The 20,582-nt window shown below is 44.2% G+C and overlaps 1 protein-coding gene across 2 annotated transcripts; it reads left to right on the top strand.

Moving 5' to 3' along the window:
- Positions 1-127: 127 nt before the first annotated feature.
- Positions 128-19,449, top strand: Stx5 (syntaxin 5). Of its 2 annotated transcripts, none has more exons than XM_041661386.1 (11): positions 128-266; positions 943-1,186; positions 1,683-1,753; positions 1,911-1,966; positions 2,174-2,244; positions 7,138-7,254; positions 7,341-7,397; positions 7,542-7,623; positions 8,141-8,247; positions 8,378-8,499; positions 18,719-19,449. In XM_041661386.1, exons 2-11 carry the CDS (start codon positions 962-964, stop codon positions 18,876-18,878), a joined length of 1,068 nt encoding a protein of 355 aa, XP_041517320.1. In that variant the 5' UTR covers positions 128-266; positions 943-961; the 3' UTR covers positions 18,879-19,449. The 2 variants fall into 2 exon arrangements, with proteins under 2 accessions (XP_041517320.1, XP_041517321.1); XM_041661387.1 differs by having other exon boundaries at positions 134-266; positions 709-1,186.
- Positions 19,450-20,582: the final 1,133 nt, after the last annotated feature.

The raw sequence follows: 20,582 nt of genomic DNA, 5'->3' as shown, positions 1-20,582 counted from the left end.
TTCTGTGCCTCGGGGGCGGGGCCGCGGCGGCAACCTAGCCAATGGGAAAGCGGAGGTGAGCTCGCAGGGGCAGGGGTGTGTTCTTCCTGTCTCCGGGTTTAGAAAAATAGGCGTGGCGCGGTAGCACGTCACGGGGGTGGGGTTACGCGTGGGTGACGTGGCGGCTCCTGCTCTTGGGTCCGATTTCGGCGGCTTACAAGTCCGGCGAGGAGGCGGCGACGGCCTGGGAAGAGTGGCAGTGACGGCGGCGGTAGGCAGCAGAGGAGGTAGGGCTTCGCTCAAATGTGGGTCCAGTCTTTGTCGGTCGTCTCAGCTCAGGGGCAGCGGCTTGACGGTGGGGGAGGGGGCAAAGAAGGGAGCCAGGGGCAAGTCCTGCTGGCGGCTCCGCGAAAGCGCATACCTCGCTGTCCAATCAGGAAAGGCCTTGTTGAGAAAGACGTCGGCCCTGTCCAATCGGTGGCTGCAGTCTTCCAACAGGCGGAACTTTGATGGAGGTGGGACTTCCTGTTTTAAATAAACACTTTAGAGGTTCCCCCCCTCCGCCCACCCTAGTGTGTCCACCTCTGGAGGTCGGTTGTCGGTTTCCCGTGAGGGGGTGAAGGAAAACACGTAAACCAGAGGGCACGTTTAGGATCTGGGCCAACTGCAAAGGTCTGGCTAGAGGCTCGGGGCCGCAGGACCAGGCTCTGGCTGTTTTCTCGACTTTAGGGCCACCGGCCGGTGCTTTGGCCATCAGAGCCAAGTTGGAAGGAGAATCAGAGGAGCTCGCCTTGGGCCTGGAGGAAGCTGACCCTTCTCGCCGTGGCCGGGCTGCAGGATCTACGGGTGGCCTTGGGCTCGAAAGTCTGTCAGATACGGGAAAGGGCCTGAGGATTTGCTAGTTGAGGGAAGAGTTTGGGGAAAGAGGCTGTCTGGAGAATGACGTTCTCCTCTCCACAACAGTCCGAGGTTATGCGACTCAATGATCCCGCGGAAACGCTACGGATCTAAGAACACGGATCAGGGTGTCTACCTGGGTCTCTCAAAGACACAGGTTCTGTCCCCTGCAACTGCTATCAGTAGCAGCAGCGACATCGCTCCTTTGTCCACCCCGGTGGCCCTGGTCCCTTCCCCTCCCGACACCATGTCCTGCCGGGATCGGACCCAGGAGTTCCTGTCCGCCTGTAAGTCGCTGCAGAGCCGTCAGGTAAGGTCCCGGAGTGGAAAGACAGGTGTGAGCCCAACTAATGCTTACGTTTTATCTGCTAGTTACCTAAATTTACTTCACAGATCTTAGATTATCGAATGTTACCAGTAAGAGTGGAAGAATTGTCTTCAGTAGAGATTAAGAATAGTTTAAGTAACTTGTTCTGAATACCACAAACGATGAGTCAAGATTTAAAGCTGCATCTGCTTCTATGTTATGTTGTTCCCCAGCACAGCGAAACTGTTTATTTAAATCTTCTTGCTCTTATTTGAATTTTTCTACTACATAGCCCTGTTCTTCTGTAGCTAGCAACAGTTCATTAATTTTAAACTCTAAGCCTTCTCATTCATGGAAAAACTTTTTTTCTTAGCTATAACCCCCTGATAAATTTATAGATTGTCTGATGCCAACAGCACTAGAGTGTTTAGTGGGATTGTGAGGGAGCGGTGAATCGTGAAGGGAACTAAAGCAGTCACTTTTTGACATTACCTTTCAGAATGGAATCCAGACAAATAAACCAGCTCTTCGTGCTGCCAGACAACGCAGTGAATTTACCCTTATGGCCAAGTGAGTTAAGAGAGGCTTTGTGATGGGGTGATATAAAGGCTGAGAAGTCAATTTGCCTGTGTTGATTTGGCTGAGTGGGGTAGGTTGTGTTGGGGCTTATGGAAATAGCCTGCCTCCTGCCCTTTACCACAGCCTTTTCCCTGATGATCCTTTACAGGCGCATTGGGAAAGATCTCAGCAATACATTTGCCAAGCTGGAGAAGCTAACAATCTGTGAGTGTTTGGTAGATCTTTCCTAGGTGGGAGTGGGACAGTGAAACCGTACTAGGAAGTGAGGCTCATGGAGGTTTTGTTTTTCCTATGGTGCTGGAGATTTTAAATCAGGCCTTTGTGCCTTAAAGCAAGGCCTCTACCACTGAACTGTATTCCTAGTCCTTGTTATTACCCTTACCTGTAGTAACACCTCGTCTGTCTCTGCAGTGGCAAAGCGCAAGTCCCTCTTTGATGATAAAGCAGTAGAAATTGAGGAGCTAACATACATCATCAAACAGGTGAGCTGCTAGCCGTCAGGAGAGCCCAGCATTCTAATTAGATTACTTCCATCATTTTCCATCGCCATGAATCCCTAGGGTAAGTACCTAGACCTGTGTCCACACACCCTGCCCCTCCATTGAGTCAGTAGACACTTAGGAACATCTAGCATTTATAAAGCACTGTTCTAGATGCTGATGGAACAGATGGGAAGCAAGATGATTTTCTTCAAAGGCTCACTGTTCTTAAGAGTTACCCAGCATAAGGGCCTGCACTTAAACTGGGTAGGTGATAGTACAGAAAAGATTCTACAAAAAGATGGATGAACAGGATGCTGAGAAAGATTGACAGAGGATATGAAATGTGAGCTGGGTTCAGAGCTAGGTGGAGGTAGTAGAAGGACCTAACAAACAGTCTGAGGGGTCTATATGTAGAGGTGTTGATTAGAAAAAGGAGAGGTCAGCCAGAGGATGGTGGCGCACACCTTTAATCACAACACTCAGGAGGCAGAGGCAGGGGATCTCTGAGTTCAAGGCCAGCCTGATCTATATAGTGAGCTACAGGACTAGGACAGCCAGAGTTATACAGAAAGATCTTGTCTCCAAAAAAAAAAAAAAAAAAAAGAGGAAGAAGAAGCAAGTCCATTGTCTATAATTTCCTTATGTTTATTTGTCTTCATTTCCTCCATCCTTTAGACTTTTCCAATAGAAGAAAAAGAGTGGGAGGGGAGACAAAAGGTTTTTCAGATACCCCAGGAACAGGTTCTTTGTTTCCAAGACTGCCAGGCATGTGTTTTTGTTTGTTTGTTTGTTTGAAGACAGGATTTCTCTATATATCCCTGGCTGTCCTAGAACTTGCTCTTTAGACTAGGTTAGCCTCAAACTTAGAGATCCACCTGTCTTTGCCTCTTGAGTGCTGCAATTTAAGGCATATACCATGCCTGGCTACTACATGCTGGTGTTTGTGATTCTTCTGCCTCAGCCTCCCAAGCACAGGGATTTTACCATGTATTACCATGCCTGTCCAGGATTTTCCTTTCTGCTTGTTCACAGGTATATTACAAGTGCTTATATAATAGTATCAGGCCTGACTGTTAGTTGCCTAAATGAGTGACCAGCAAGAAGTTGGTTGTTTGCCGGGCAGTGGTGGCGCACGCCTTTAATCCCAGCACTCGGGAGGCAGAGGCAGGCGGATCTCTGTGAGTTCGAGACCAGCCTGGTCTACAAGAGCTAGTTCCAGGACAGGAACCAAAAGCTACGGAGAAACCCTGTCTCAAAAATCCAAAAAAAAAAAAAAAAAAAAAGTTGGTTGTTTGACTGAGTGGCTAGTTGTAAGAGTGTTATGGACCTTGATAACCAAGTGTAGAATCATGTGTCGGGGCAACATGTAGAGTCTGATCTGAAACATGGATGGGGTGGGGTAGAGGCTAAGGAGGCAGTTGGTGTGACTATATAGTACAAATATGGTGGCAGAGGTCAGAGAGCAAATGCATTTAAGAGGTGCTATGCTGGTGAAAGAGTCTGGGGTTGCTATTGGGGTTATTAACCACTTAAGAACTATCTCACTGGTTTCTGAAAAATCTGAAATTGCTTTGTCACCCACTTAGGTTGTGACCATATGTGAGCTCCTAAATTCTGAGCTGCCACTGTCTTATCAGTAAGTTAGAGATAATAAAAGTACCTGCCCCAAACATGGGCAGTGGTGGCACATGCCTTTAATCCCAGCACTTGGGAGGCAGAGGCAAGCCTGGTCTGCAGAGTGAGTTTCAGGACAGGCTCCAAAAACTACAAAGAAATCCTGTCTTGAAAAACAAAAAAACAAAAAAAAAAAAACAAAAAAGGAAAGAAAGAAAAAAAGTAATATCTGCCCCACAGATTTTATGAGGATCATTTGTTTGTTTGTTTCTTTTTTGGGGGGAAAGGTTTAAGACAGGATTTCTCTGTATAGCCCTGACTGTTCTGGAATTCAATCTGTAGTACAGGCTGGCCTCAAATTCAGAGATCTGTCTGCTTTGTAGACCAGGTTGGCCTTAATTAAATGCAGAGATCATCTGCCTCTGCCTCCCAATTTTCTGGAATTAAAGGTGAACACCCCACCGACTGCCCATTTGTTTGCTTTTGTCAGTTGCTGACACTGGATTTTCAAAGCTGAGAATATTTCAGGTTGGTTGGCTGAAGAAGTAGTATTTGAGCTGTGTCTGAATAGTGAGGAAAAGGAGCTCATCTGATGATCTGGTGAGAATGTATTCCAGAAAGTGGGAATGCAATGCAGAAAATGGGCATAGCAGAAGGAAAGGTCTCAAGTGTGGATCGTATACCACAGGGGCAGAATACAGTTAGAGAAGTAGACAGTGGCCAGACAGAGGACCTGCGTAAAACAACTTAAACATGAAGGTTGTATTCTAAAGTTGAGTGATGAGTTCTTGGGAGATTTTCAAGCAGAGAGATGACAATACCCTGGATTTTCTTTTTTGTGTTCTGTTTGTTTTTTCTTATATTCTTTATTTATTTTTAAGTATTTATTTGGATTTGGTTTTGAAGATCATACTAGCCACATTTAGGCAGTAGATTAGGCAGACTAAAAAGAAGGCAGTCATTAAAAAGGCTCTTGGAGATTTTTCGAGTAGAGAAGATGGTTAGAGTATATGAGGTAGAAAAGAAGATAATGTAGATAGGTATAGAATATATACTGGAAAATAAAGTTTAAATTGGAATCATTTGGGTTCATTGTGAGCAAATGATAGTTCCATGTGGATTTGAAGAAAAAGGGAATAGAGGTGTTATTTGGTTTTGTTTGCTTTTTTATTATTGATTGATTGATTGATTGATTGAGGCAGGGTCTCACCGTGTAGACCAGGTTGGCTTTGAACTCATAGAACTACTTCTGCCTCCCAAGTGTTGTGATTGAAGGCATGTACCTCTAGCCTGCTTAAAAACATTTTTAAAAATGTTTATAAGTGTTTTGTGTACATGTATCTGTTTGTACCATGTGTGTGCTTGATGCCTATGGAGGACAGAAGAGGACATTGGATATCCTAGAACTGCAGTTACACATGGTTTTGAGCTAACAAACATATGGGTGTTAGAAGTTGAGCCTGTCCTCTATAAGAGTAATGAGTGCTCTTAACAACCGAACCAACTCTAGAGCCCATTTGTAGTTTAAGATAGAGTCTCGTTCTGTAACTTAGGCTGACCTTAAATTCATTGCAATCCACCTACCTCTGGTGGGATTTTAAGTAAAAACACAATGACCAACTGAGCATCTGATGAATGGTGGTGCCATTTACTAAAATGGAAAAAGACAGGGAGGGGATGTGACTTTGAGGGGATTGATTACAGTGTTTCTCTGTAGCTTTGGAGCCTGTCCTGGAACTAGCTATTGTAGACCAGGCTAGACTCAAACTCACAGAGATCTGCCTGCCTCTGCCTCCTGAGTGCTGGGATTAAAGGCGTGCGCCACCACCCGGCAGTAGAAAAGTTTTCTATACTGATTTAAGAGAGAACGTTGTCAGATGCTTAAACAGTAAATAAATAAAAAGCAGTTAATGGGCTTTTTGTTGTTGTTGCTTTTTAATTTTTTTGTTTGGGTGCAGGGAAGAAATCCAGGGCCTGTGTTTGCTGCCCTACACCCCCCGGCCTCTCGTTATATTTGACACAGTACTGAGTACACAATAAGCACTTAGTAGATTATCGTTCTGGTCAGGTGATCTCATTTGTCAAGTGTATTTTAGCTTATAGTTTTTGATAGTATGTAGGTAGACTAAGGAAATGTGGGTGATCAGAAGCTTTCAGTTTGAGTTTCTGCATGGGAAATAGTACTTCACCTAAGCTAGAACCCAAAGGAAGGAGCTATTATGACAAAGAAACAAAAAGTGCATTTGGTCAGAAACTCTAGAAAGGTAGACCTGTCATTAGTGAATGTGAGTCCAGGGTTATAGAGAGGTGTGTGGTTGGGCCTACTTAGAAAGCCTCTAGAAATGCTTGAATTTTGTCTTCAATGTATTTCTCATACTCACTTTAAAAATTCTAAAATTAAACCAGGCAGTGGTGGCGCACGCCTTTAATCCCAGCACTTGGGAGGCAGAGGCAGGCGGATCTCTGTGAGTTCGAGACCAGCCTGGTCTACAAGAACTAGTTCCAGGACAGGCTTCAAAACCATAGAGAAACCCTGTCTCGAAAAAACCAAAAAAAAAAAAAAAAAAAAAAATCCAAAATTATATTTGTTTGTGGTTTTGGGGGGTGGTATCTGAGTGTCATGGCCTGCATACATGTTGAGAGAGTTGGTTATCTCTTTCCCTTGTATGCGTCTCTGGGGTTGACTTCAGGTTGCCAGGCATGGCAACAAGCTCTTTTGTCTATTGAGCCATCTTGCTGACTCTCATACTCTATTCCTGATGCCTGGGTAATAGTGTGTTGGGACAGGTTTTCTCTGCCGTCACTGTGGAGAATGGAATGTAGGGGACACATTGTCAGTGATATGAATTCACTGTATGTGATTTTGAATAAATCACAGCAAGTCTTTTGCAGTATTAGAAATTCTGTGTAAAATTTTGCTTCTTTGATACTTCTAGGAAAATAGGCTGATTCTTGCCTTTTCTTGGGTTTTATTCAAGTACTCTGTCAGCATGCTACAGGTACAAGATTTTGGCCTTTGTAAGGGTTCTATGCCCTCACAAGGTAAAGTATAGCAGAAAGGTGGAGGGCAGATAAATCATTCACTTACAAATGGTGAGACCGTCAACTTCCTTATTCTGCAAGGAATGAACAGTCTTTGAACAGTCCCAGTGCCACCTTCTGATCTGACTAGACACTTGACTAGTAGGTTTTATCTTGTCCTCTCTGCCAGGGGTAACACAGATGGGGTCAATGACTGGAGACTTCTTGCTTAATACTCTTCTTCTGGTCTCTTACCAGGATATCAATAGCCTCAACAAACAAATTGCTCAACTTCAAGATTTTGTGAGGGCCAAGGGTAGCCAGAGTGGCCGGCATCTACAGACGCATTCCAACACTATTGTAGTTTCATTGCAGGTGAGACCCTGGGGATGGAAGAAGTGAGGAAAGGGATAACAGAAAGTACCTTCTTTGAATGACCCAGTTGTTCTTGCTTTTTATAGTCAAAACTGGCTTCCATGTCCAATGACTTCAAATCAGTTTTAGAAGTGAGGACTGAGGTAAGTGGGATCTATATAGGTGGGAGGAATCTGTGGTATGGACCCAAGAGGAAAAGGGGAAGGGACAAGTTATCCAGAGTCATAGGGTCAACATACCCACTTTCCAGAGAGACTCAGGACCTTTGCATTTCCCCCTAACATCAGAACCTGAAACAACAGAGGAACCGTCGGGAACAGTTCTCCCGGGCACCAGTGTCGGCCCTGCCTCTTGCCCCCAACCACCTTGGTAAGTCAGAAGCAATATGGAAGCCTATTAGCTAAGTTCTGGCTGTTGTAGCATCCCTATTGCTAGTATAACAGGCATATGCCACTATTCCCCGCTTGAATTGCTTTTTTGTTTTTTTGTTTTGTTTTGTTTTTTTGTAAGATTCATTTATTATGCATACAGTGTTCTGCCTGCATATATGTCTGCAGGCCAAAAGAGGGAGCCAGGTCTATTACAGATGGCTGTGAGCTACCATCTGGTTGCTGGGAATTAAACTTAGGACCTCTAAAAGAATAGCCAGGACTCTTAACTGCTGAGCCGTTTCTCCAGCCCCTTGAATTGCTTTTTGTTGTTGTTGTGAGGCAGAGTCTCTCTCTATAGTCTTGGCTGTCCTGGAACTTGCTATGTAGATCAGACTCAAACTCAGATCCTTTTGCCTTAGCCTCAGGAGTGTAGAGGTTAAAGTCATGAGTTACCATGACAGGCCCTGAACCTGCTTTTAATCATTAAAATGTGCCATGTCCTGTTTCTTCTTCAGGGAGTGGTCCCATAGTTTTGGGAGCAGAGTCCCAAGCCTCCAGGGACGTGGCCATTGACATGTTGGACTCTAGAACAAGCCAGCAACTTCAACTCATTGACGAGCAGGTACCCAGGCTCTGAAATGTTGAGGATCAGCTCCTCTGTTGTCTTATGTTCTCCTGGGGTGTTTGGAATGTGATACAGTGAAAAGGTCTTAAAAACTCAGGCCCTTTTATGGTGCTTTCTTCTTCTGAAGGATTCCTACATCCAGAGTCGGGCAGACACCATGCAGAACATTGAGTCTACAATCGTTGAGCTGGGTTCCATTTTTCAGCAGTTGGCACACATGGTTAAAGAACAGGAGGAAACTATTCAGAGGTGAGCCACTCTTACTCCATACAGTGGAACTTTCTCTTCTCCAGGGATTAGCATCTTGAAGTTCCCAGGTACAGCTTGGGGGGGTCTTTGGAAGAGTGAGTGAATCCTTAACCCCCATGAGTACTAATTCACCAGCTTCTTTTTTTTTTTTTTAATTTATTTATTTATTTATTATGTATACAATATTCTGTCTGTGTGTATGTCTGCAGGCCAGAAGAGGGCACCAGACCTCATTACAGATGGTTGTGAGCCACCATGTGGTTGCTGGGAATTGAACTCAGGACCTTTGGAAGAGCAGGCAATGCTCTTAACCACTGAGCCATCTCTCCAGCCCCCAATTCACCAGCTTCTAATCACTTAATAAGAGGGCCTGATGGGGTGATGCACACCTTTAATCCCAGCATCCTGGAAACAGAAGCAGGCAGATCCCTATGAGTTTGAGACTGGCCGGTTTACATAGTGAATTCCAAGACAGTCTGGGAGGGCTACATAAAGAGAGACCCTTTTTTAATTTTGTCTTTTATTTTCTGAGACAGAGTTTCTCTGTGTAGCTTTAAAGCCAATCTTGGAAATGCCTGTAGACCAGGCATACACCACCACTGCCCACCTTTTTTTTTTTTTTTTTGGTTTTTCGAGACAGGGTTTCTCTGTGGCTTTGGAGCCTGTCCTGGAACTAGCTCTGTAGACCAGGCTGGTCTCGAACTCACAGAGATCCGCCTACCTCTGCCTCCCGAGTGCTGGGATTAAAGGCGTGCGCCACCATCGCCCGGCTCCTTTTTTTTTTTTTGAAGACAGTTTCTTTGTGTAACAACCCTAGCTGTCCTGGAACTCACTTTGTAGACCAGGCTGGCCTTCAACTTACAGAGATCTATCTGCCTGCCTCTGTTTCCCAAGAGATGGATCAAAGGCATGAGCCACCATCACTCAGCAAGAGACCCTTTTTAAATATTTATTTATTATGTATACAATATTCTGTGTGTATGCCTGAAGGCCAGAAGAGGGCGCCAGAACTCTTTACAGATGGTTGTGAGCCACCATGTGGTTGCTGGGAATTGAACTCAGGACCTTTGGAAGAGCAGGCAATGCTCTTAACCACTGAGCCATCTCTCCAGCCCCAAGAGACCCTTTTTAAAAAAGAAAAAAAATTACTGAGGGCCTGGAAGTACAGTCTGGTTGTAAAGTGTTTGCCTACCATACATGAAGGCTTAAGATCGGTCTTCAGAATCATAGACAAAAGGAAAGAAAGCAACTGGTGGAACCAACTAGCTGGCCCATCGGGTATAGGAATTTTCTACATAAGCCTAGTGACATCAGTTTGATCACTGCCATCAGGTAAAGGAGAAACAAGAGACCAGCACCACAGAGTTGTCTTTTGCTGCTGTATCTGTGCCCCCCGCATAGTAATAAAAATATAAAAAAAAGAAACAGCTAAGAAGGGAGCACAGTATGCAGCCTTTATTCTTGAGCACTCTTTGAGCTCAGGAGTGCAAGGCCAGCTCTACAAGTGTAGTCAAGCTCTATTTCAAAAATTAAAAGGGATGGCTCAGCAGTTAAGAACACTTGTTCCTTCTCCAGAGGACCTGGGTTCAATTCCTAGTACCCACGTGGTGTTGCACAACCATATTTAACTCTAGTTCAAGGGGATCCAGTGCCCTCCCCTGGGCTCCACAGGCATCAAGCATACAAGTGATATACAAACATGGAAAGCACACATTAAACAAGTTAATAAGTGAATAAGTCTAATTTTAGAAAAACTTAATAATTATATGAGAACGGGTATTGTAGCATATGCCTTTAATCCCAGTACTCCAGAAGTAGAGGCGGGCAGATCTCAAGTTTTGTCGTCGTTCTGGTTTGGTGTTTTTAGATTTATTTTTTTATTTTATGTATATGAGTGTTTTACTTGCATTTGTATAAGTGCCATGTGTGTGCCTGGTTCCCACAGAGGCCAGAAGAAGCCATCAGAATCCTGGAAACGAGTTAGAAATGATTGTGAAGCACCATTGGGCACTGGTAATTGACCCTAGGTCCTCTGCAAAATAGCAAGTGCTCTTAATTGTTAAGCTCTCTCTCCAATTCCTCGATATCTGCATTTGAGGCTGGCCTGGTTTACATAGCACATTCCAGGCCAGTCAGATCTAATGGTGAAATCTTGTCTCAAAAAAACAAACAAACAAACAAACAAAAAACCATGTTTTCAATGTTATCTTCATTCTGTTGTTTAAGCCAAGAAATTTTAAATTCCAAATAGTGAATTTTTATGTCTGTCTGTTTGAGACAGGCTCTCATATCTTATCTCATGCTAGCTTTAAATTCACTATATAATACTTCCTATGTAACTGGCCTGACGCCACCTCTTCAATGTTAGGGTAATAGACAAGTGCCACCCTCCTGATTAATTTCATGAAACTCCAGCATGGGCAAGGTGGAGAGCTGAGACAGATGGAAGGGGCTCACTGGTTAGTCAGCCTAGCTAAAGCAGCAGGGCTTAGGTTCTTCTCAGGAAAATCAGAGCCTGATAGAACAGAATACCTGACTGTTCTGGCATCTGTTTGCACACACATGCACACATATCCATACACATACATATACACAACAAATCTGAGGCTGAAGAGATTACTCAGTGCTTTAAGAGCATTCACTGTCCTTCCAGAGAACCCAAGTTCAGTTGTAGCCTTCATATCAAGTGACTTACAACCACCTATAACTCTAGCTGTAGGTGATCTAATACCTCCACAGACAAATACATATAATTAAGAATAAAACGTTAGAGAGAGGCACCATGGATCTGCCGGAGACAGACACTGGGAATTTTACTCGGTAAGCCACTGCCACGTGGCAATACACAGATTAATAGAAATGGGTTAAATTAAGATGTAAGAATTAGCCAATAAGAAACTAGAGCTAATGGGCTAAGCAGTGTTTTAATTATACAATTTCTTTGTGATTATTTCGGGGCTGAGTGGCCAGGACAAATAAGCGGCCCTCCTTGTAACAATTGGTACTCCAACGTGGTCGTCTGTATTGACGTAAAAACTGAGAAAGTTTGAAAAAGAATTCTAGACACAAAAATACAGAGTTTAACACAGCTCTTTGCTGTTTGCTGGCAGCATGCCACAGCTCCTTTAAGAGAGGTTTTCCTGCCGGGTGATGGTGGCGCATGCCTTTAATCCCAGCACTCGGGAGGCAGAGGCAGGCAGATCTCTTTGAGTTCGAGACCAGCCTGGTCTACAGAGCTAGTTCCAGGACAGGCTCCAAAGCCACAGAGAAACCCTGTCTTGAAAAACCAAAAAAAAAAAAAAAAAAAAAAAAGAGGTTTTCCTGACTCAGCCATAGCAAAAGAAAAAAAGCCAAGCCGCACAGTTTTAAAATGTTCGCTTTCTGGGTTGTGCTGCCAGCATGACCTCTGGCTCTTTGAGGCTGGAGGTCCAGCCACAGAGCATTTGAGTAGGGTCTGTGAGCAGGCTGCTGCAGCTTGCTTAATGGTGGTTTGGACTGGCTGTGTGCCTAGAAGTGGGGCAGTGTGCATGGCTCAGAGGCACCCATGTTGGACTGGGTGGCCAAGCAGACACTAACATGTTAAATTGATTAATGACACAGCTTAAGTTTTTAAGAAACACTTAGCAGGGGCTGGAGAAATGGCTCAGCGGTTAAGAGCACTGACTGCTCTTCCAGAGGACCCGGGTTCGATTCCCAGCACCCACATGGCAGCTCACAACTGTCTGAAAATGCAGTTCCATGAGATCTGACACCTTCACACCAACGAACATAATAAAGTTAAATAAATAAAAAGTTTAAAAAAAAAAAGAAGCACTTAGCATTTTAAGAAGTGCTCCTGGACAGTAAAGAATTACAGATACACAGATATACAGTAGGACAGATTCAGACATAAAAGACCTCTAAATGGGTCAGTGTTGGATAAATGTACATAGGCTTGGGAGAGAGAAGAAAAAAGTATAGTGTCATCAAATAAAGTTAATGCTTTAAATAGGTAAAGTCTTTAAAGAGACAGAGTACAGACAGTCATAGATTAAAGGAGTAAAAAATAAAATAAATATTAAAAAGTAATAAGAGTAAAAAATGTTAAATAAAATGTGAGGAGGCTGGTGTGGTGCACATGGGAGGTGGAGGCAGAGGAACCAGTTGTTTAAAGGTCATCAGCTCCATAGGAAGTTCAAGGCCATGGTCTGGGCTATATTTTAAGACCCACTTCCAAAGAACAAACTAAGGATGTCCACAATAATAGAGTGCTCACTTGCCTGTGGTTTACTGGGCTTGTGGATTCAATTCTTGGTACCACAGAAGAAAAGGGGTAAGCAAAAAGAATAGACAACTTTTTTTAGGAGTTTTGTTTCAGAATGCAGCAAGAAAGTCATGTTTCATTGCTTGTACTTATAATTCTGGTACTCAGGAGGGCTGAGGTTGGAAAGATTGTGAGTTTGAGGCCAGCCTGCTTGGACAACTTCATAAAACTCAGTCTCAAAAAGAATTAAAAGCTGGTGACTGGAGAGATGACTCAGTGGTAAAGAGCACTGACTGCTCCTCCAGAGGATCTGGGTTAGAGTCTAAATACCCACATGGTATCTTACAACCACTTGTGATACCAGTTTCAGGGGACCTAGCACACCCTCTTTTTGCCTCTACAGGTATCAGGCATGCATGTGCTACACAGATTTTACACACACACCCATGCACATGTCAGAAATAGAGCTGACAAACGGATGAATGATAAAGCACTACATCCAGCCCTCGTGCTGCAAGGAACTGGAAGGGAAGGAAGGGAGGAGTGGAGGAAAGAAGCCAAAATCAAACATGTTCTTCTTATCCACATACCTCTTTGAAAAAGTAGTGGCCCAGCCAGGCGGTGGTGGCACACGCCTTTAATCCCAGCACTTGGGAGGCAGAGGCAGGCGGATCTCTGTGAGTTCGAGACCAGCCTGGTCTACAAGAGCTAGTTCCAGGACAGGCTCCAAAACTGCAGAGAAACCCTGTCTCAAAAAAAAAAAAAAAAAAAAAAGCGGCCCACGTCTTTAGTCCCAGCACTCAGGAGGCTGGGGCAGGCAGATCTCTGTGAGTTCAAGACCAGCCTGGTCTACAGAACAAGTTCCAGGACAGGCTCCAAAGCAACACAAAGAAACCCTGTCTTCAAAACAAAACAGAGAGAGAGAGAGAGAGAGAGAGAGAGAGAGGAGAGAGAGGAGAGGGGAGAGAGAATGAAAGCAAATGTTTAAGGAATATAAGTATCAGAGGCAGGCCTGATCTCTGTGAGTTCGAGGCCAGCCTGGTCTACAAGAGCTAGTTCAAAGACAGAAACCAAAAAGCTATGGAAAAACCCTGTCTCGAAAATCCAAAAAAAAAAAAAAAAAAAAAGAAATATAAGTATCAAGGTCATTGTAGAAATTTAAAACAACAATAAAGAGAACCTGTATGGATTGTAATCCTAGGAGACAAAGGCACAAGCATCAGCTAGCCTCAGCTGTGTACTTCTGGACCAGCCGCCTTTGCAAAAAACAACCCATCAGTCATAAGGATAGTGAAGTTAAAAGAATCTGGTGTGGGGACTGAAGAGATGACTCAGAGGTTAAGAGTGCTGGCTGTTCTTCCAGAGGTCCCAAGTTCAATTCCCAGCAACCATATGGTCACTCATAGCCACCATAATGAGATCTGGTGCCCTCTTCTAGTATGCAGACAGAACACTGTATACATAGTAAATAAATCTTAGAAAAATTAAAAAAAAATAATCTGGTTAAGTTTCTCAGGAAGGGGAAATTACAGTTACAAAGTTGGTTTGGTCATTATGTTGAAAAGTCTCAAGGTGTCATCCGTCTCTTCTCACTCAACTAGAGGTGGACATCAGAACAGGGTGCAAGAGGGTTTCCTGTCTGCTGCTCCTTTTTTGTTTTGTTTTTGTTTTGTTTTGTTTTGTTTTTTTGAGACAGGGTTTCTCAGTAGCTATGGATTCAGTTCTGGAGCTCACTCTGTAGACCAGGCTGGCCTCGAACTCACAGAGCCTCTGCCTTCCGAATGCTGGTATTAAAGGCATGTGCCACCACCACCTGGCTCTTTTACAATTATTTTGTGTGTGTGTGTGTGTGTGGTGGTGGTGGTGGTGTGCCTGTGTCATGGCCCTCATTTGGAGGTCTAAGACCAACATGATGTGGGAAGCAGTTCTCTCCTTTTACGGTGTGGGTTTCAGGGACCAGGCTTTATGGCATCCTTACCTGCTGAGCCATCTCTTAGGCTCTTGCCTGGAATTTTTAATTCAAGAGGAAAAAAAGCTACGAACAGTGACTGAGTATGCAATTCAGTGGTAGAGCACTGACTAGCATGTACATGTCCTGGGTTTGATCTTATAGCACAAAGGAGGTGGGGGTACTATATCTGATATCTGTTTTCCCTGATATAAAGGCAGTCTGACATTAAATGCTTCCTAATGCAATACAAGATACGTAGCATCTCCTTTCATGTATCCCATACAAAATAATTTAAGCAAGGGTCACTGGAACCTGTGTTTGATTTTCTAAGTTAACATTGTAGAACCAAAATTTTTTCTTTTTTGGAAGAACAGTAACAAGGCCAACAGAAAGCCAGGCTATAGGACACTGCAAGGAATGCAGCCTTTTTTCTTCACAAGGCAGTATAGTCAGGAAGGAGCACCAGACTGTAGAAAGGGCTCAGAGGTTAAAAGCACTAGCTGTTCTTCCAGAGGACCTGGGTTCAATCCCCAGCACCCACATGACAGCTCACAGCTGTCTATAACTCCAGTTTCAGGGAATCAGACACCCTCACACAGGCATATATGCAGGCAAAACACCAATGCACATGAAAAGGAATAAATTTTAAAAATAAATTTTTTTTTAAGATTTATTTATTAAGTATACAACATTCTGCCTCCATGTATGCCCACATATCAGAAGAGGGTGCCAGATCTCATTACAGATGGTTGTGAGCCACCATGTGGTTGCTGGGAATTGAACTCAGGACCTCTGGAAGAGCAGTCAGTGCTCTTAACCTCTGAGCCATCTCTCCAGCCCCCTAAAAATAAATTTAAACTGGGTGGCAGCGGCACATGCCTTTAGTCCTAGCATTTCAGAGGCAGAGGCAGGTGGATCTCTATGAGTTCAAGGCCAGCCTGGTCCACAGAGCGAGTTCCAGGACAGTCAGGACTGTTCACAGAGAAACCCTGTCTCACAAAAACAGCAGCAACAACAACAAAAACCCTCTACCTGGACACAGATCACATGTACTTGATTGTGAAGGTTTTTCAACAATCTGCTTTCTGCTTCCCATTGCTTTTTTTTTTTTTTTTTTTTTGATGAGACATAGTCTCATTATATAGCTCTGACTGGCATGGAACTGAGTAACTGCCTCTGCCTCCCAAATGCTGAGGTTAAAAGTCATGTACTACCACCCCTTCCTGGCCTTATTTGTGACATCTTTTTAACTGAAAAACAAAATAAAAAACAAAAAACTTTTTTTTCCACCAGGTATGGTCACATGCCTTTATTTCCAGCATTCTGGAGAAGGTAGATCTTTGTGTGTGTATATAGTGAGTTCCAGGTCAGCCAGGGCTATGCAGTGAGACCTTTTCTCAAAAATAACAAAAACCCAAGAGGACTATGTGTGCAGGTGTGTTTAGGTGCATAAGTAGCACAGCGACTGTGGAGTTGTTTCTCCTATCATGTGGATCCCAGGGATTAAAGTCAAGTCCTCAGACAGGTACTCTACCCACTGAGCCATCTTTCCCAGCCTCTATAATCTTTTTTTTTTTTTTGGATATTCAAGACAGGGTTTCTCCGTAGCTTTTTGGTTCCTCACGCCTTTAATCCCAGCACTCGGGAGGCAGAGGCAGGCGGATCTCTGTGAGTTCAAGACCAGCCTGGTCTACAAGAGCTAGTTCCAGGACAGGCTCCAAAGCCACAGAGAAACCCTGTCTCGAAAAACCAAAAAAAATAAAAAAATAAATAAAAATGTAGTTACGGTGGTGGCGCACTCCTTTAGTTCCAGCATTCTGGGAGGCAGAGGCAGGCGGATCTCTGAGAATGAGGCCTGCCTGGTCTACAGAGTGAGTTCCAGGGCAGCTAGGGCTGTACACAGAGAAAGCCTGTTTCGAAAAACCAAGAGAGAGAGAGAGAGAAAACACACTAAGATTTACATAGATATAATCTACATGGGAAGTAGAAAGTTAGAAAAAGACAAGATCTTCTGAGTAAATTGGGAGCCTGCGGACCTTGTGGAAGAATTGAAACGGGTGGGGGGAGAGGCAGGGAGGGGAGCAGAGAAAAATGTAGAGCTCAATAAGTATCAATTTAAAACAAAGATGCATTACTGGTAAAAAGAAAAAAAAAAGGAGAGTAAGGCTATGCATGGTGGCATATGTCTTTAGTCTCTCAAGTACTCAGAGGTGGATGTCTCTGAGTTTGAGGCCAGCCTGGTTTATGTAATAAGTTCTAGGACTCAAGGCTGTTCAGAACCTATCTCAAAAAGCAAAATAAAGTAACTATTGCCAACAGCCGTGAACCTGATATTTTAGCCTCTCCAACATAAAAACGAACCACAATTCAGGTTTCTGAATTGAGATGCTGAGTTGAGCTTAATCCTTTTGCTTGTCTTTTCAGGACTTTAAGCTTGCAGCCCCCTGTCCAGCTCTTTTCCATTTCTAGCCAGATTGCTAGGACCCAGCTGGGCCATACTCAGCTCCTAGAGGGTTCTAGGTCAAGTACCTCTGCAAAATTTAGGGTGTGTTTCATCATACGTTGCTTACTGATGGGGTTATGTTTTGAATAATTTGCCATGAGATGATTTTACACATGACAGAATGTAGTTACATGAGTTAAAATAGGTTTTATGTCAGTAGGCAGTACAGTCCTAGTAGATCACCATGTTTTCTAGGTAGGCAGGGTGTCTGAAACATCTGAAACAGACAGGGTTTCCCTGTGTAGCTTTGGAGCCTGCCCTAAAACTTGCATGTGTGCTGTAGGCTAAAGGAAAGCGTCAGATGTCCCCTGTTACTCTGTTCTTCAAGGTAGGGGCTCTCCCTTAGCCTGAAACTTTTTTGGGGGGGGGGTAGCCAATGAAACCCAACCTTTTTCCTATTTTCTCCACCTACCCACTGTATTGTGGGTATAGACAAGGTAAAACCATGGCGAGCTTGTTATGTGGTTACTGGGATCCAAATTCAGGTCCTCTTGGTTGCCAAGCAAGCACTTTTCCTACTGAGCTATCTGCCCAGCCACAATATTTGGGTTTTAGGATTGTGTGCATAGATTGTCCGGGGAAGGTTTTATTTTCTTCAGTAAGTGTTCAAAATCATCCTTCCCCTGAGGACTTGTTCCCCAGAGACACTGCTCTCTGGATGTAAGGTTTGTATTATTCTTTGAGTTCCTGTCTATATTAAGTTGTCCCCATCCCCCAGCCAGAATTTTCTTACTGTAGTGGTCTGAACTTTACCCCCATTATAACAATGTTCACCGGTGTGGTGGCACACATATTTAATCCCAGCACTTGGAACACAGAGGCAGGTCTGGTCTACATGAGTTCCAGGACAGCGAGGGCGACACAGAGAAACCCTGACTTGAAAATGCTAAAAAACAAAACAAAACCAAAAAAAAAGAAAAAAAGAAAGAAATGTTCATTACCTGGAAAAAAAAATCAACAAATGCTAGATTAAAAATTATGTATTTTATGTCGGGTGGTGATGGCACATGCCTTTAATCCCAGCACTCAGGAGGCAGAGGCAAGTGGATCTTTGAGTTCGAGGCCAGCCTGGTCTACAGAGCAAGTTCCAGGACAGGCTCCAAAGCTACACAGAGAAACCCTGTCTTGAAAAACCACACACACAAAAAAGGTATTTTAGGTGCTCATATGGATTGGGGTGCATCTCATATTTAACTCACTGAAAATTGAAACCTCATGAAAGGAGGTAGGGTTGTTTATGGCAATCTCACTTTTCAGATGTGGAAAATAAGACTTTGGTTAAATAACTCAATCTTAAGATAATAACTGACAGAAAGGTTTCAGACTAGAGCCAAGCATGGTCTACTACCCTAAATACTTGTATATACTCTTCTATATACTCATACATGTACACAAAAGAGATCACATGACATGAAACACTTTTTATTTCTGTGTATTGTGATCACCTTTCCATAGCAGTAAATAGATGACCTCAGCTTTCTTTTTAATCCGATGTCCTGTTTTCTCTCCTGGCTGTTTCCAGGATCGATGAGAACGTGCTTGGAGCCCAGCTGGATGTTGAGGCCGCCCATTCAGAGATCCTCAAGTACTTCCAGTCAGTCACCTCCAATCGGTGGCTCATGGTCAAAATCTTCCTCATCCTCATTGTCTTCTTCATCATCTTTGTGGTCTTCCTTGCCTGAACCCTCACTCACTCTGAGGCACTCCATGGAGGGTTTGGGACCCTCCTGGGAGGGCAGGTGGCCACTGTTGCCATTGAGCCTGTGTAAGGTGGTTGGGAGAAAGGCCATTTCCTTGGAACTGCTAAGAATGGCCAGTGTCCCTGTTTCCCACCCTTGTCTCTGGCCACTCTGTCCTACCCCTCAGGCCCTTGAAACACACTGGTTCTGGATTTGGACTCTGCTGTGAAGTGGCTGGGAGCAGAAGCCAGCTAGGGGCCAGTGGAGGAGGTTGTCTCCACAAGGAGATTTTTATAAAACCTTACCAGCCTCCCCCAGAGGTAACTTTGGCAGCAAGGGGAGATAATGCCCTCCTTACCTCCCTGAGAGTGAGGCAAGGAGACAAAACTATCCCAGGGACCAACTTTACCATCAGGTTAGAACTTGACTGCCTCCCTCTATTCACCATGTGAGTGAGGGGGCTCTGAGCCCTTCAGTTGCCTGCACAAACCTGACTTTGGCTACTGGTGACTCTCAATCTGCCAAATGTGCTGCAGCCTGTTTCCTCCCAATTACAGCAAGACTGTCAGCTTCACTAGTGACGTTGTCATTTCTGGGTGGGGTCGTGCCCGATACCAGAACCAGTAGGGTAGAGTTGGTGGCTCTGAAGGGCCCCACGGGTAAGCAAGGTACTTTTGGGCTCTTTACCCACAACTCCCTCCTAGAAAGGGGACAAATACAACAGAATTTCATTAGAAGAATTTTCCTTTGAACTGGAGCCAAATGGCTTCATCATTGGGTGGCAAGTTCCAGGACCATCTCAAGCAGTGCTGGGTCTGTTTTCATCTGTGTTCTCAGATCACTTAGCTTGATTCTTGAACTAAGTGAAGCAGGACCTCTGTTGCTGGGAGCAGAAGAGAACTTGTTCCCAGTTTTTGGCACCTTCTAAGACCCTCAGCAAATGGAAAATGGAGGCGACCCACCTACCACAGACCCTCAAGGGAGGTTAATGAGCTGCTCTGTCCGAACTGATTAGTATTGAAGCCACTGTTCCATGCCTACTGCTGTCCCCTCAGCAGCATCTGGATCCCAGGAACCTCAGGCCAACATAGAGTGTGTCCTAGCCACAATGAAGGCCTTGAACTCACAGAGGTCCACCTGCCTCTGCTTCCCTCAGTGTTGGGATTAAAGGCATAAGCCACCACCTCCCAGCCTGAAGGTTATTTCCTATAAGAGCTTTTGGGTTTGCCATTTAAAAATTGTAATCACACCGGGCAGTGGTGGCACACTTTTAATCCTAGTGCTCTGGAGACAGAGGCGGGTGGATCTCCTGAATTTCCAGAGAAACCCTGGAAATTAGAAACTTAGGAAAGTTAGAGACTTTTCCTGCCTACTTAGCTGAGAGGTCTACCCAGTAGGGATGATGACAGTTAGGTCCTCGAGTGTAAAGACCAATGCTCACTATATCCCCGACAGGTTTTTGTTTTGAGACAGGATCTTGCTATGTAGCTTTGGCTGCTCCTATATTCGCTATGTGGACAATGTTGGCCTTGAGCTCCCAAGTACTGAAGACCTACACCACCATACCCAGTTGTTTTGATTTTTTTTTATATTTATTATTTATTAGGTATATATTATTCTGTTTGCTTGTATGCCTGCAGGCCAGAAGAGGGCACCAGACCTCATTACAAATGGTTTTGAGCCACTATGTGGTTGCTGGGAATTGAA

This window comes from Microtus oregoni, unplaced genomic scaffold (genome assembly GCF_018167655.1).
Source record: "Microtus oregoni isolate MIOR12 unplaced genomic scaffold, Mior012 000012F_ref0000307, whole genome shotgun sequence".
Lineage (NCBI taxonomy): Eukaryota > Metazoa > Chordata > Mammalia > Rodentia > Cricetidae > Microtus > Microtus oregoni.
The sequence above is the reverse complement of the archived record's forward strand: the minus strand, read 5'-3'. Positions and strand labels throughout refer to the sequence as shown.